The 15186-nt window shown below is 36.6% G+C and overlaps 1 protein-coding gene across 1 annotated transcript; it reads left to right on the plus strand.

Moving 5' to 3' along the window:
- The first annotated feature begins 225 nt into the window (after nt 1-225).
- Nucleotides 226-2556, plus strand: LOC131040284 (L-type lectin-domain containing receptor kinase SIT2-like). The gene has a single exon (XM_057973180.2). The coding sequence runs from the start codon at nt 441-443 to the stop codon at nt 2382-2384; it is 1944 nt and encodes a 647-aa protein (XP_057829163.2). The 5' UTR covers nt 226-440; the 3' UTR covers nt 2385-2556.
- The last annotated feature ends 12630 nt before the right edge of the window (nt 2557-15186 follow it).

A 15186-nucleotide genomic window follows, 5' to 3' on the forward strand; every position in this document is an offset into this window, starting at 1 on the left:
TTACTTAATAAAATATTATTCTATTCTTGACCCTAACGACTCCAGTTTCCAGAACTCTGACAGAAAATGAAGTGATAACGGGGACGGTGCTAAAGACAAATTCGTAGGCCCCTCTCCACTGACCCCGTCAACTGAAACAGTGTGCAAGATGAGAACAGCATTGGAATATAAAGCTATAATTTAATCCAATGTTGTCTTCTGTCAATTTTCATTAATATACGAGAGACGAGCTGTGGGCTTCATCGCTCACTGGTGATTGTGCCTTGCAGGCCGCCTGTGACTCATTTCTTTCATGTGCCTGCTCTCTAACACCTTATCATTTATTACACTGAAGGGTACTTAATAGTGGCAAGAAGAAGTTTTATGTATTGTGTGTACAAAAAATTATAGCGTTGTTGAAGTTTTTAAGAATTAAAGCCAATTTTACTTGTGGTTAGGAGATGAAACCCATGTCTCTGAGTATCCTAGTGATCCTTGTACTTCATGCATGGCTTCCAGCACAAGCCCACACAAGTTTCCGCTTCAATAAATTCAATGCCTCCACCCTTTATCAGATCGGAAATCCTTCTATCCGCTCTGGTGCCATCTGCCTCACCAATCAATCACAACATATGTCTAGCCGGGCTTTATATAATCAGCCTGTTCGAATGAAAAATCCCAACTCATCATTCAGCACCACCTTCGTGTTCGCAATCGTTCTCTTTTCTTCCGATCCTTCACGCAGTGGGCTGGGGATGGCTTTTATCATAACGCCCAGCAAATCTCCAGTTGGACATTCATCAACCCATTTTCTTGGTTTGTTCAATAGTACCAGCATCGGGAATCCTTCCAATCATCTGTTTGCCGTCGAATTTGACACAATCCTCAACGAAGAATACTCAGACATCAACGACAATCATGTCGGTGTGGATCTGAACGACCTCAAGTCTGTAACGGCTCAACCTGCCGGCTACAAGATTGGCAACCAGTTGCATCAAATAGATCTCAACAGTGGACGCAATATCCAGGCTTGGATCGACTACGATCATACCCAATATCAATTGAATGTTACAATAGTAGAAACCGGTTCAATTCGACCCAAAGAGCCTCTCATATCTATCAAAATTACGAATCTGTCCAACATTTTTGAAGAAGAAATGTACGTTGGTTTCTCTGCAGCAACAGGAACCGTCGTTGAAGATCACTGTGTCCTCGCTTGGAGCTTCAGCACAAATGGATCCGCACCTGAGCTGGATCTGTCTCATCTTCCTTCCCTCATTAGGCGTAAGTATTCCAATTCTCGATTTATAGCCGAAATTGCTACAACTCTGGTACTTGTCTTGTTACTTCTGGTTGCTGCTGCGGTTTTTTGGTGGAAGAAAAACAAGTACAGAGACGATATAGAAGAATGGGAGATGGAGTATTGGCCTCACAGGTTTAGCTACAAAGACTTGCATATTGCAACCAAAGGCTTCCGAGACGAACAAGTTTTGGGCTGTGGAGGTTTCGGTCGGGTGTACAAAGGAGTCCTCCCTGCTAACGGCCTTGAAGTTGCTGTAAAATCCTTCTTTAAAGAAAGCAACGAAGCTCTGAAAGAATTTATTGCAGAGATTTCAAGTCTTGGGCGTTTACAGCACCGGAATCTTGTACAAATCAGAGGCTATTGCAAGAGGGGAGCAAAATTATTCATAGTGTATGACTACATGCCAAATGAAAGCCTGGACAAGATGATATTTGTCAAGACGCAGAGCGTGCTGGCATGGGCTCAGAGGTACAGAATTCTGAAGGACGTGGGCACAGGATTGCTGTATCTTCACGAAGGGTGGGAGAAAATGGTAGTGCACAGAGACATCAAATCCAGCAATGTTTTGTTGGATTCTGAACTTAATGGTAAATTGGGCGACTTTGGGCTTGCTCGTCTGTACGAGCATACAGGAAACCTACAAACTACCCATGTGGTTGGTACGCTCGGGTATATTGCTCCGGAGCTCGTATACACAGGAAAGGCCGGCCCTAGCGTAGATGTGTTCAGCTTTGGCATCTTAATGTTGGAGGTTGCCTGCGGGAGGAGGCCTGTCGATCCCTCTCTCGATGCTTTCCAGATAGTAATGGTGGAGTGGGTGAGAGAGCTGTATGCGAAAGGTAGGCTCACGGAGGCAGCTGATCCCAATCTCGGTGGAGAATACGTTGAAGATGAGATGGAGAAGGTCCTCAAATTAGGACTGCTGTGCTGCAATTCTAGGCCAGAGGCGAGACCAGCCATCAGACAGATATTGCAGATAATTGAAGGAGATGCATCTTTTCCCAGTTTAGATCCATATGAGATGAGTGTAATGAGCAGTAGTTTATATCCAAGTATAGATGTATCTTTTGCCTCGACTTCCAAGTCTTTAGATGGACGATAGGGGAAAGTCTCAACAAATTAGTCATCATTTACTGTTAGTAGAGGTTTCTTTCTCAGATTTTGATGTAAAGCACTGGAAAGTGGGCTGGTACCCCTTTTGTGCAGATCTGCTGGCCAGAGGATAACATTTTCTGGCTCCGACTATCAATGATATGAAATTATTTTATAATTGTGGTCTGTGAGATAGGATTAAATTCCTGATTTTCTCTTCTGTATGTATGTATATATTGTGGATAGATATCTTAATATTGTTGGAGCATTTAATCCCAATCACGCGGTTCATTTCTGTCTAATTATCCTCCAGCATGGCGTTACTTCCTCAATCAGCAGAAATTACTTTTGTGTATGACTGATTTTTCTTTCTCTACCTCCATTCTGTTCTACTAATGTTACCTGCAGCATGTTTGTAGGGTACAATGTCCTTGATATGTATGAGATAAGAAATTTCCTCCTTGAGTGCAGATATAATTTCTATGGTTCGGCAAACTCAACCAAAAGACTGAGTTTTATTGCTGGAATATGTGATTATTATGTGATTCAATAAGATGGGGGGAAAGAGGACCTATGTGCCTTAAATGGATTGAAACTGCTTGCTGGACAGTGTTATGTATTTCTCTTTTGAAAAAAGCAACAGCTGGTGGACAGACCAAGGTTATGTAGGCATAAAACAAATTATTATTTAGGTCTAGAAAAAATATACAGAATTAAAGAATGTGCAATATTAGATCAGCTTTAAAAAAAAATAACTAATAACCAAATTTAACCAAACGAGCTCATTTTCAGATTTGGTGTCGTCATGACTTCAGTTCATGAGCAATTTGATTAAAAAAATCTCTGCAGTGTAACCAAACATAGAATTACATCAATTATTTAAAAATTTATATTAAGATGATAAAAAATATGATAGGTTTGGTTTTCAGATTTTAACACTAAAGAATATGGCATTGAGAATGAGATTAGATTAAAAACATACTGTCTACATTTTGATGCAGGCATTTCACAACCGAGGATAACATAGAGGAAGATGCCATATCTGGAATCAAACTGCTATTTCCTTGTCTTGTACTTAGAATATTTTTCAGTTTGACATTTGATTTCATGTGTCGGCATGAGAGTCTATAGATGCAAACAATCCATGTGCATTATCCTGTTTGCTTATCTGTAAAGATACCACCTTTAAATGGGTTATAAAGACTAATTAAAATGTTGAGTACAAGTGGAACCCACTTCACAAATATGACAATAATGATTTACAAAAGGTCTCATATATAATCCTAACATACCGCGTACCATCAGTAAGAATGCTAGATCGTTACGTGGAGTTGGAGGGTGTGTCATGCGAGCATCGCCGGACACATTAAAAAGTTTATCAGACATTTTAAAAACAAAAAAAACAAAAAAAAAATGCTAGATCGTATCATAATGTGTTTCAAATGCTTGTAAGCAGTTTAAGTTTTACAATTGAGATTATGTATGTATTAATCGGTATCTTTCATTTAATTAGGGTGTGTAGACACCCAAAAATGGTCAACGCTTGCGAAGTCATACTTTAACATTTGCGCATTGCCTCATTTTAGGTTTTTGCATCGCATTAACATTTCTCCTATGTCACGCACTTGGTCTTTATCATTTGCGAACATCGAGTCATTCTTCTACATTCTTCAATCACCTCGTCCTCAAATTTGGTCTTGTCGACAACATTATCCAGTCATGATTTTGATCAATCTTATCATCAATCTTATCATTTTGGACATCGTCAATCCTAATTAGGGTTTTGTCCTCCTGTCAATCTTATCAATCTTATCATCAATCCTGTCAATCTTATCAATCGTATCATCAATGTCATCATTTTGGACATCGTCAATCCTAATTAGGGTTTTGTCCTCTTTTCAATCTTGTCATCACGCGATTGATTTGTCATTGATCGTTGTCATGTGCAATCTTATCATCTTGCGATCAATTTGTCATTGATCGTGGTCATTTGCAATGTTGTCATTTTGCGATCGATTTGTCATCGATCGTGGTCGTTATCAATCTTGTCATTTTGACGATCGATTTGTCATCGATCATGGTCATTGTCAATCTTGTCGTCTTGCAATCTATTTTGTCGTCGATTTTTGTCCTCTTTTCGATCTCGTCATTTTGCGATCATTTCACTATCGATCATTGTCTGTCTTAATTATGTCAATTTGGATCAATTTGTCATTGTTCCTCGTCAATTGGCGCATTTATCAATCAAATTATTTTGTCGCATTGGTCATTTATCAAAATCAAATCATGACATTAATTATCTTCAATCAAGACCTAATTGTCATTTTCGCATTTCTAATTCATCTTCTAGGGTTTTATGATTTATTCATTTAACCTAATTTGCCATTTCTTCCTTTAGGATTAAATAAATTACTTATTTATCCTAGGTCTTCTCATTACAATTAAATCTTTATTTAATTGGCTAATTATTCTTCTTTGTGAATTGATTAATAAATGAAAAATTATTAATTAATTCACTAATTCTTAAATCCTATTTTTCATCAATTTCTAATTCCAATTTCCTAATTTGTCATCAATTTCAATTTCCTAATTTTCAAATTTCTAATTCCTTTTCCCTCCTAATTCATCTCCTAATTCTATGGGAGTGGCATTTCAATTTGTCATGAAATTGTCATAATTGATTAATCAATCAATTTTGACATGAAATGTGTCATAATCAATCAATCAAATTGTGCATGGAAATGCATAATTTGTCATAATTGACATATTGATTTGCAATTTCCATTTGAATTGCATCATGCCAATTTTGTCATTTATCCAATTTATGTCATTTATCCAATTTCTCTATAAATTGGATAATTTTCTTCAATCAATGCCCTTAATCTCTTGGATCCTTAAACCCTTCAATTACTTCATGAATCTGGAATTTCTATCAAACTACTGAATTTTCGTTTCTAGTACTCTTGAGCCTTTTGCTTTCAATTGTGTGAGCACTTGTAGGTGAGATCCACAAACCCATTGAAGAGGAAAGAACAACAATGGAGCCGCATGGAAGAAGCATCCGAATTGTTATATGGTTTGCATGACATTTTCTTTTAAATGCTTTGTTTTTGTGCCTCTATTGAATGTGCTTTGGAATTAGGTTCATTTCATGAGTATTCTTTTGATTATGTTATCATATTTTGTGTTTTTGATTGATCTACTTATCTTGTGATGATTCCTAATTTCTACGCTACATTAACTGGTGAACCCGACGTGAATACTAACCTTCTAACCATCTTACTGTGTTTTGGAGTGCTTCTAAGCTGATTTGCAGGTCAAAAATTCAAAAACGTGCAGTGCATTCTGGACACATCCTGCGCCTATGTGAAGCATTTTGCGCCTGTGTTAAAGCATCTTGCGCTTGTGTTGAAGACTTCTGCGCTTGTGTTTGACATCCTGCGCTTGTGTCCTATCTTCTGCGCCTGTGTGAAGTCCAGATCATAGGTTAAAAAAAATGCAGTTTACTTGAAATTTTTGATGTTTTTTGCATTCTGTTTTCTATGCTTTGGATTTTGGTACTGATTATTTATGCAGGATCTTGGCATACGCATGACAAAGACTAAAAATCAAACTACTAACATGTGTTATGCAGATTCGATGGTCAAAGACAACAAATCAAACATCTAACTAGGGTTTTGCAGGTTGCCTTGGAGAAACAACCAAATTGTGTGTTTGAGATTTTTAATTAGGCACTTAGTGATTTATAAATAGGTGGAAATGAACCCTTGTTTTCTTTGTTTGTTAAGTATGACATTGGAGTAGGAGAGTATGCTCTCATCCTTCATAGGGTGATCAGAAATCCAGATCTTCGATACCATGCTTGTGTTGTTGATTGTTTGTCTCCATTAGAGGGCCTGCCTTCCCGACCACTTTGCTTTAGCAAGCAAGTGATAATCGTGAGAAGGGAACGACCCAAAGTGAGTACGGCTAGAATTCCTGGGCATTCTAACTCACTATAAAAAAATACCCGATAAGCGAAAGCTTTGAAGGAAGTGTTACGTGGGAATTGCAATTACTTGGGAAGTGATGACCCTTGAACTCTTTCTCATATCAACATCTAAGTAGGGCCTCTTGGTCTAAATCGTGCTTGCGCGACTACATTTGTTTGGTATCTTGATGGGCTTAATGTCTCAATCATGCTTGCATGACATCAAGGAGTAATGCTTAACAGAAATCCTTACTACATACCTTGTTTTTAGAGGCCAAAAACCCTTCTAGTTGCTTGAGAAGGACAAATTCGGATACTTGGAAGAGATACTAAGTTCGCCATGGGGAGATTCCATGGGGACTGATGCTTGGCTACCCTGAGAAGTGAGTGCCGTGGAGGGGAGCCCGTGGGGTCAAGCATCTATGTATTCTCCTTGAATCCCATAATGAGTCTACCTCTCAAGTACCTAATGTCTTTGCCTACCCTAAGGAATGTGGAAATGAGCATGATTGCCTTGAGTCTAAGTTGTAACATCTTGTATTCTTTGATTTTCAAAAGTTGAATACCATTTCAAGAACAAATACATTGATATAACACAAGATTAAGCACAAGAGACATTCATCCAACAAACATTCAACAAGGTTCAAAGATCATCCTTCAAGCATGGTTATCCAACATTGGTCAAAAACTTGTCTCAACTCTTATGTCACTTACGTTTAGGTTCATCCTAGGTTGCATTTTTCAAAGTCATTATCAAGTATCAAAGTTAGGTTTCACCTAAGTCATACTTCTTTTGCATATCAATAAAAGTCATCCATTGGCATATGTCCTCTTGCATAAGAGTAATATCATTTCATAATTAAACCTTAGGTTTCATCTTAGGTTGACATTGTCATACATTTGCATTTGCATATCCCAAGTCTCTTCATTAAGCCTAAGTCATTGTCATATCATATTAAGATCATTTGCATATTAATTGTCCTTTTGCATATAGTGTCAAACCTAGGTCTTGTCATACTTGAGCAATCCAAATCTTTGATAAACCTTAAGTCATTGTTAAGAAGTCTCGACCTTATCAAGTCTTTTGTCCTTTTTGTCATCAATATCATTTCGTCAAACCTAGCTAAGTCATTTGCATGCACATTTTTGTAACTGTCATGTTCGAGCGAACCCAACAATTTTTAACTGTCGGCTTTCGTTCAAACTCTGGCCGACGCATTTTTCATTTTTTTTTTCATTTGTGGAATCGTATAAATATCCATAATTTTTTTTCGTTTTTTATCACCCAAATGATTAAAATAATTCGCATTTTTGGATGAAAGAAGACATTTGAAAATTATTTTGAAGGCAATAATTTGAAGGTTTTTTGTAAAAGCATGGGAAACAAGAAGAGAAGGCAAAATAAGACTTCAAGGAATTATTCTCCCGAAACGGAAGAAAGATATCGAGAACAAAGAAGACAAAGATATCATGATGCAAGTATGTATTTTTAATTTAATATGTATTACGTATCAAGTAATTAGAATTCAATATTTTTTATCTAATATTTTTAATAGGATTAAAAATAATTTTTATTTAATTGGAAAGCATAATTAATTTGAGATAATACATGCGTATTTGCAAATTTCAAATTCCATCAACTTGCTTGTTGTGTAATTGTATTTTTCTCCTATATAATTAAGTTCATTTATAATAGATAAGACCTATTAAGTCATAAAATTCATAAGACAGGTATTATGTCATAATTTCTAGGTTCTAAATTATATATATTGAATATTTAATCTACATGTACAAGTAATTTCATGTGATAGGTCCTTTAATATCACATAATATATATCTGTCTTAAGGGTAGTTAAGTATATTAATTGTGAAATGTTTTTTCAAATGTGGTCATATTGATTTTAATAATAAGGCCTATTAGGACTATTACATTGATTATAGGTCTTAAATGTGACATAACTTTATAACCTATTAAACATGTTGAATAATTTAGGTGAACTATTTATATTCAACTTCACGTACATGCAAAAACATTTCAGATTAGGAGGTCTATTATGCAATAATAGGTCTTAAATATAAACACATGTGACAAATTATAGTCCACGTACATTATGGTCCATAACAAATTAATATGAGGTCACCTAAGTTATTGTATGCATGCATCAAAATATTTGTACTTTTAATTTTCAAAATTGGAATTTCTAATTTATCAAAATTTTATTTTATGTGTTAAATTAGTGCTCAAAATTAGAGATTGAACTTTAATCCTAACTTGAGAACAAATTGAACTTTAAACCTAAACAGGTAATTTAATTAGAGTTATAAGTTCAATAAGGTCCTGAAAGTAATTAAATTTAATAAACCAAATTGAATGGGCTAATTTTAACATGTAAAGCTTTAAGCCAAATTCATCCCTATTCTTAATCTTAATTGAACAATCTCTGATTAATTCAAGAACCTTACACAAACTCTTAAATTATGTGCAGAATAGGCAAACAAACCTATTGAAGAACACAATATAGTTGATGAACATAGGGAGGAGATTGTCCAAGTTAAACCAATGGAGACCTTTGAAGGAGAGGGGTTAGGCTCCTTACCTCCTACCACTGATATGGATGAGCATATTGTGGATCTAGCTAAACAGGTGAAGAGAAATATTTCTTATAAAAATTTAGATCATTTACTTGAAATGGATGTGGATGAGTTGAAACGTCTCAGTGAAGAACCTAGACATACTAAAAGGAGGTCAATGAATAAAAGTGGAAAAGAAATAATGTCGCATTTCAACAATCTTGATACTACACTAGAAAAAGCTCAATTGTTATCAATTGTACTTACTCATAAAGACTTAATAGATCCAATGAAATTGCTAGGTATAGATACAACAAGTCAAAAGAGGAAATCTTCTCAGCTACAAAAATCTATTGTTGATAATGTTAAGAAAGGTTTGGTGAACATTGGTAAAAAATCTCGAAAACTAGATAAGACCATTTCAAGAAGAGTGATGTTGACATCTTTACTAAATGAAAGATTGCCTCAAAAAAGACAAATCTCTTCACTGTCATCTGAGTTTGGTTTTAGTAGAAAGACAATATCTAAATATGTTAAAAGGAGAAAGATTTTGGATGATACTACCTTAGAAGGGAATTGGGCAATTATGTGTAGAGCTCCTCATTCTGATAGAATTGAAGATGTTGTTAGGAACTTTGTGACAAGTTTTTGGAATGATAATACTCGCCCTTCATCAAATAGTAGAGATGTTATCAAGCAAAGGATTGGTCCTGATCGTTATGATCTCCATGTAAAACATTGGATAGACACAACAAAACATGAATTGTATGTATTGTTTACTAAAACAAACCCTCATATAAAGATTGGACAAACCATGTTTGAACGGTTAAGGCCATATTATGTGAAGTTAAACAAAGTTTTCAAAACTTGTTGTTGTCGTTATCACATCGAATTTGACTTGTACTATCAGGTGTTTTGAAAGATTAGAGAAGATAATGATGGTTATGAAAATGCTCCTCCTAAACGAACAAGTCAATTCATAGGATCCTGATCAGGAGCCTGCGAAGGTATATCCTGGGATGCCATCTATCTAGGTACATGTCATAAAGTTAAAATAAATATGTAAGTAGAGAGAGAGAGAGATCATTTTCATTTTCAAAAAATACATGTAAAAATTTCAAATATTTCAGTGAGAGAGAGAGAGAACATATATTTCAGGTCTAGAGATAACATATATTTCAGAGAGATAGAGAGATCTAACATGTGTACATATTTAAATCTTTGACATACATAAAAAATTCAAGAAAAGAGAGATCTAACACGTCATATGTTAGGACACTATATGATCCTAAGGACAACATAAGACCCCTTAAGACACTATGTGATGGACTAAGGGGTATGTCATTCACACTAGGATTTTATAAGGGGTCATATGTGGTTCTAACCACATATGACCCCTTAGGACACTATATGATCCTACAGGGAATGTCATATGTATAGTAGGATGTTATAAGGGGTCATATGTGACCTACTAACGGGTCACACATGTGTTAATACATGTGTGACCCCTTAGGACACTATATGATCCTAAGGGGAATGTCATATGTACAGTAGGATGTTATAAGGGGTCATATGTGACCTACTAAGGGGTCACGTATGTGTTAATGCATGTGTGACCCCTTACGACACTATATGATCCTAAGGGGAATGTCATATGTATAGTAGGATGTTATAAGGGGTCATATGTGACCTACTAAGGGGTCACACATGTGTTAATGCATGTGTGACCACTTAGGACACTATATGATCCTAAGGGGAATGTCATATGTACAGTAGGATGTTATAAGGGGTCCTATGTGACCTACTAAGGGGTCACGTATGTGTCAATGCATGTGTGACCCCTTAGGACCACATACGACCCCTTAAGACACTATGTGATGAACTAAGGGGTATGTCATTCACACTAGGATTTTATAAGGGGTCATATGTGGTTCTAACCACATATGACCCCTTAGGAAACTATATGATCCTAAGGGGAATGTCATACATATAGTAGGATGTTATAAAGGGTGATATGTGACCTACTAAGGGGTCAAACATGTGTTAATGCATGCATGACCCCTTAGGACAACATACAACCCCTTAAGACACTATGTGATGGACTAAGGGGTATGTCGTTAACACTAGGAATCTATAAGGGGTCATATGTGGTTCTAACCACATATGACCCCTTAGGACACTATATGATCCTAAGGGGAATGTCATATGTATAGTAGGATGTTATAAGGGGTCATATATGACCTACTAAGGGGTCACACGTGTGTTAATGCATGTGTGACCCCTTAGTACAATATACGACCCCTTAAGACACTATGTGATGGACTAAGGGGTATGTCGTTCACACTAGGAATCTATAAGGGGTCATATGTGGTTCCAACCACATATGACCCCTTAGGACACTATATGATCCTAAGGGGAATGTCATATGCATAGTAGGATGTTATAAGGGGTCATATGTGACCTACTAAGGGGTCATGCATGTGTTAATGCATGCGTGAGCCCTTAGGACCACATATTCAACCCCTTAAGACACTATGTGATGGACTAAGGGGTATGTCATTCACACTAGGATTCTATAAGGGGTCATATGCGGTTCTAAGGGGTCATGCATATGTTATAACACATGCATGACCCCTCAAGACCACATATGACCCCTTATGACACTATGTGATCCTAAGGGGAATGTCATATGTACAGTAGGATGTTATAAGGGGTCATATGTGACCTACTAAGGGGTCATGCATGTGTTAATGCATGCGTGAGCCCTTAGGACCACATATTCAATCCCTTAGGAAACATAGGAAATGTCATATGTACAGTAGGATGTTATAAGGGGTCATATGTGACCTACTAAGGGGTCACACATGTGTCAATGCATGCGTGACCCCTTAGGACCACATACGACCCCTTAAGACACTATGTGATGAACTAAGGGGTATGTCATTCACACTAGGATTTTATAAGGGGTCATATGTGGTTCTAACCACATATGACCCCTTAGGACACTATATGATCCTAAGGGGAATGTCATATGTACAGCAGGTTGTTATAAGGGGTCATATGTGACCTACTAAGGGGTCACGCATGTGTTAATGCATGCGTGACCCCTTAGGACAACATACAACCCCTTAAGACACTATGTAATGGACTAAGGGGTATGTCGTTCACACTATGTGATGTGACTATGTAATGCATAAGAAATCAAAGTACACTGTGATGATGCCAGTGACAGGTGAGCCTTCCACTTCAAAAGGGAAAAGGAAAATTGAAGATGTCATTGACATTCAGGATTCTCGTAAAAGGCAAAGAGTGGGAAAGGAAGTTGAAACTGATGAGCCTCAATATTCTCCATCTCAATACCCTATCCACATAGGAGATGAGCAAGTGGTGGCTGAACAATTACTACAATTAGGGAGTCTCAGTGAGATTGCCTATACCTATGAGGAGACCCAAGAGGGGATACCTGAAGAGCCACCTAGTGCTAAAATGGATTTGACTAATGGTGAGCTAAAGGGCCATGAATTGGACCTTACTGTTAAACAAGCCACTAAAGAATTCTTAGCTGACAGTAACTTTGTTACAACAGGGGCTTTCATGCAATTTGTATGGAAGCAGAACATGGAACAATTTAAGGTTAGATGTGAGTAGAGGAAGAGTGAACAACCTGTCAGAAATACAACTTAGGTGGAAGAAGAAATAAAGCAAGAAATGATGGAAGAGTTTAAGACAATCACGCCTGAGAAAGGAAGGGAAATGGTAGCAAAGGCTGGTGTGTTAATTCTCCCTAACTGGGATATAGCTGATGCTTTAGTTCTTGATGTAGTAAGGAAGGAAACAAAGCCAATGGAAGGAGTGACCTTCAACAAGGATAATGCTGCTCTTGTCATGTGGTCACTGAAAAAGGATGAAATTAAAAGGAGGAAAAATGCATCAGATTCTAGCCTCTTAGGAGGCATGATTGTTAAGAGAGTCCAAGATACAGGGGTAGTGGAAGCTGCAAGCACAGTTTTGGAAACTGCAAAGTTTAATGTGGCAGTAGCAGAGAAAGAGGCACAAGAAAGAGCTAACCTCCAATTGAAGTTGGAGACTATCTTAAAGGCTTACAATGAGGCTAAAGAAGGAATAGCCAACAGAGACAACATCATTACTAGACTCTAGAGTCAGTTGGGAGGTTAGTACCATCCAAGTGAATCCTCTCCACTCATGATAGCCTCCTCTCCAGCAAGACCCCCTCCTACTAGTCCCATTGTAGAATACCCCCCTTCTCCTATGCCTTCTGGTTTCCAATCATTGAAAGTGTCCAACATGAGTTGGAAAGGTTGAAACAAGCTAAAGCCTTGTTTGTAAACAAATATGAGGAGAAGGTGAAAGCCACAATCTTGAAGTTTGTTGACTCAGTCAAGGCCTCCAATGTATACATGAATATGAAGAGGATTATAGAGATTTTGATCAAATTCAGAGAAGATGAAGCCACTTTGGAACCAATCCTAAATAAGTGGATGCCTAGAGGTAAGGAATTGGAGCTCATGTGTTCATCCCATGTAGATGCAGAGGAGAATGACATTCTAAGGTCCACAAGTGAGTTTATAAAAGAGATGAATATTCTCTCATAGGAAAGGGCAGGTGTAAAAAGAAAAGCCCAACTTTATAGAAAATAATATTCAGATCATAAATTTGAAATGTTTCCAAGAGGTTTTATTGGTCCTATTTAGCTAAAAGAAGAGAAGACCTGGTTAGAAGAGTTGGGCCACAATTTTTCCCTAAGGATCAATCAAATTATTAGTACTGATGACACATCCTTATTTGTCCAAACAATTGAAGAATTTGAAAAGGTGAAATCTCATTACGGTTTCATAGAAACAGAAATTGGGCATTTAAGAGTCACTTGGAAAAGGCTAGAAGAGATGAAACAGAAGGTTGTTAGCTTTGCTTGGCCAAGTGATGATGTTTTTTAGGAGTGGAAGGATAATTATGTGGGATAGGAAGAAGATGCTCCGGATCAGTTACAAGAGGTTGCAACAGAACAAAAGGCACAAGAGGCTGTAGATGTTGAAAAAGACTTGTAACCGTTTCTTGGAGAGTATTACAGTTTGTAACAAACTTTTTTGAAAAGGTCCGAAGCTTGTGTGCATCCATACTATTAGAAATGGATACCATGACTATTCAAAAAGGGATCACAAGATTTTGTAAAGAAACTCTGCATAAATTTATCTGGGTTTTTTCTAAGTTTACAAAGAATCTTCTGAGTTTTGTAAGAATTTTTCAAAATGAATATCAATATACAGATCATATACTTTCGAGCCTAGAATTTCTGTTATCTTTTGGTGTGCTTTCAAATATTTACTAGTTTCATTTGGGTAATCTAGGGTTATTCACTTGAAACATGGATTGTAATGCAGTCTTTAATGGACGTCTTTCTTAGCTTTTCTCTTTAGGAGGGAAATCAAATATGTAGGAAATATCTCTGTCAGTAGGTTATTTGCTGGAGATTTTGAATCTGATGAACACTGTCTAGTCTAATAAGGAAAGACTCTTATATATGTCAGGCATGTATGGGATTAATAGAAGCTGAAGTGATGATATTTATGGAGATGTTTAATTGTGAAATCCTTGTTTAATTTAGATGACTCTGTGGCTTGGATTAGGCACTGGTATCAATTGTAGCTCTCTTGTTACATTTCTTGCAGATCAATACTGAACATGAGCATAAGCTTTCTTTCTTTATTTCAGTTTTTGTTTAAGGTGATAAGATTCACTGGTTTTGGACTGGTTTACTATGGATCTATTTTTAAAAGTGTGAAATTATTCACAAAAGGTATACCCACCTGAACTTTGGATAAGTTCAAAGTGTCGAAGGTTCTTGAAACCTTGTCATATGTTGCTCTAAGGTTCTTTTTCTTTGATCTCTTTATTTGCAGACAAAGTTATTATATTTCTTTATAAGGGACAAGAAGGGAATCAAAATTTGAGACCAACAGAACCATGTTTTCGAGTTGTTGGGTGTTGATAATAAGAAAAGTTATCCTGATACATTAGTAAAAGAAACTATAATTAAAAATTTACAAGAAGCATTGAATTTTATTGACAACACAAGTCAAGGTGTTGATTTAAGTGTTGAACACAGAGCATTGATGACTATGAATACTAGTAAGAAATTAACTCGTAGAAATTAAGTTAATGCAATTTCTCAATTAATGCATGTATCTAGAAGAACTTTTCAAAGACACATTAGAAAGAGAAATATGTTGGATGAAAACATTGAAAAGAATTG

The sequence above is a fragment of the Cryptomeria japonica genome, chromosome 7 (assembly GCF_030272615.1).
Source record: "Cryptomeria japonica chromosome 7, Sugi_1.0, whole genome shotgun sequence".
Taxonomy (NCBI): domain Eukaryota; kingdom Viridiplantae; phylum Streptophyta; class Pinopsida; order Cupressales; family Cupressaceae; genus Cryptomeria; species Cryptomeria japonica.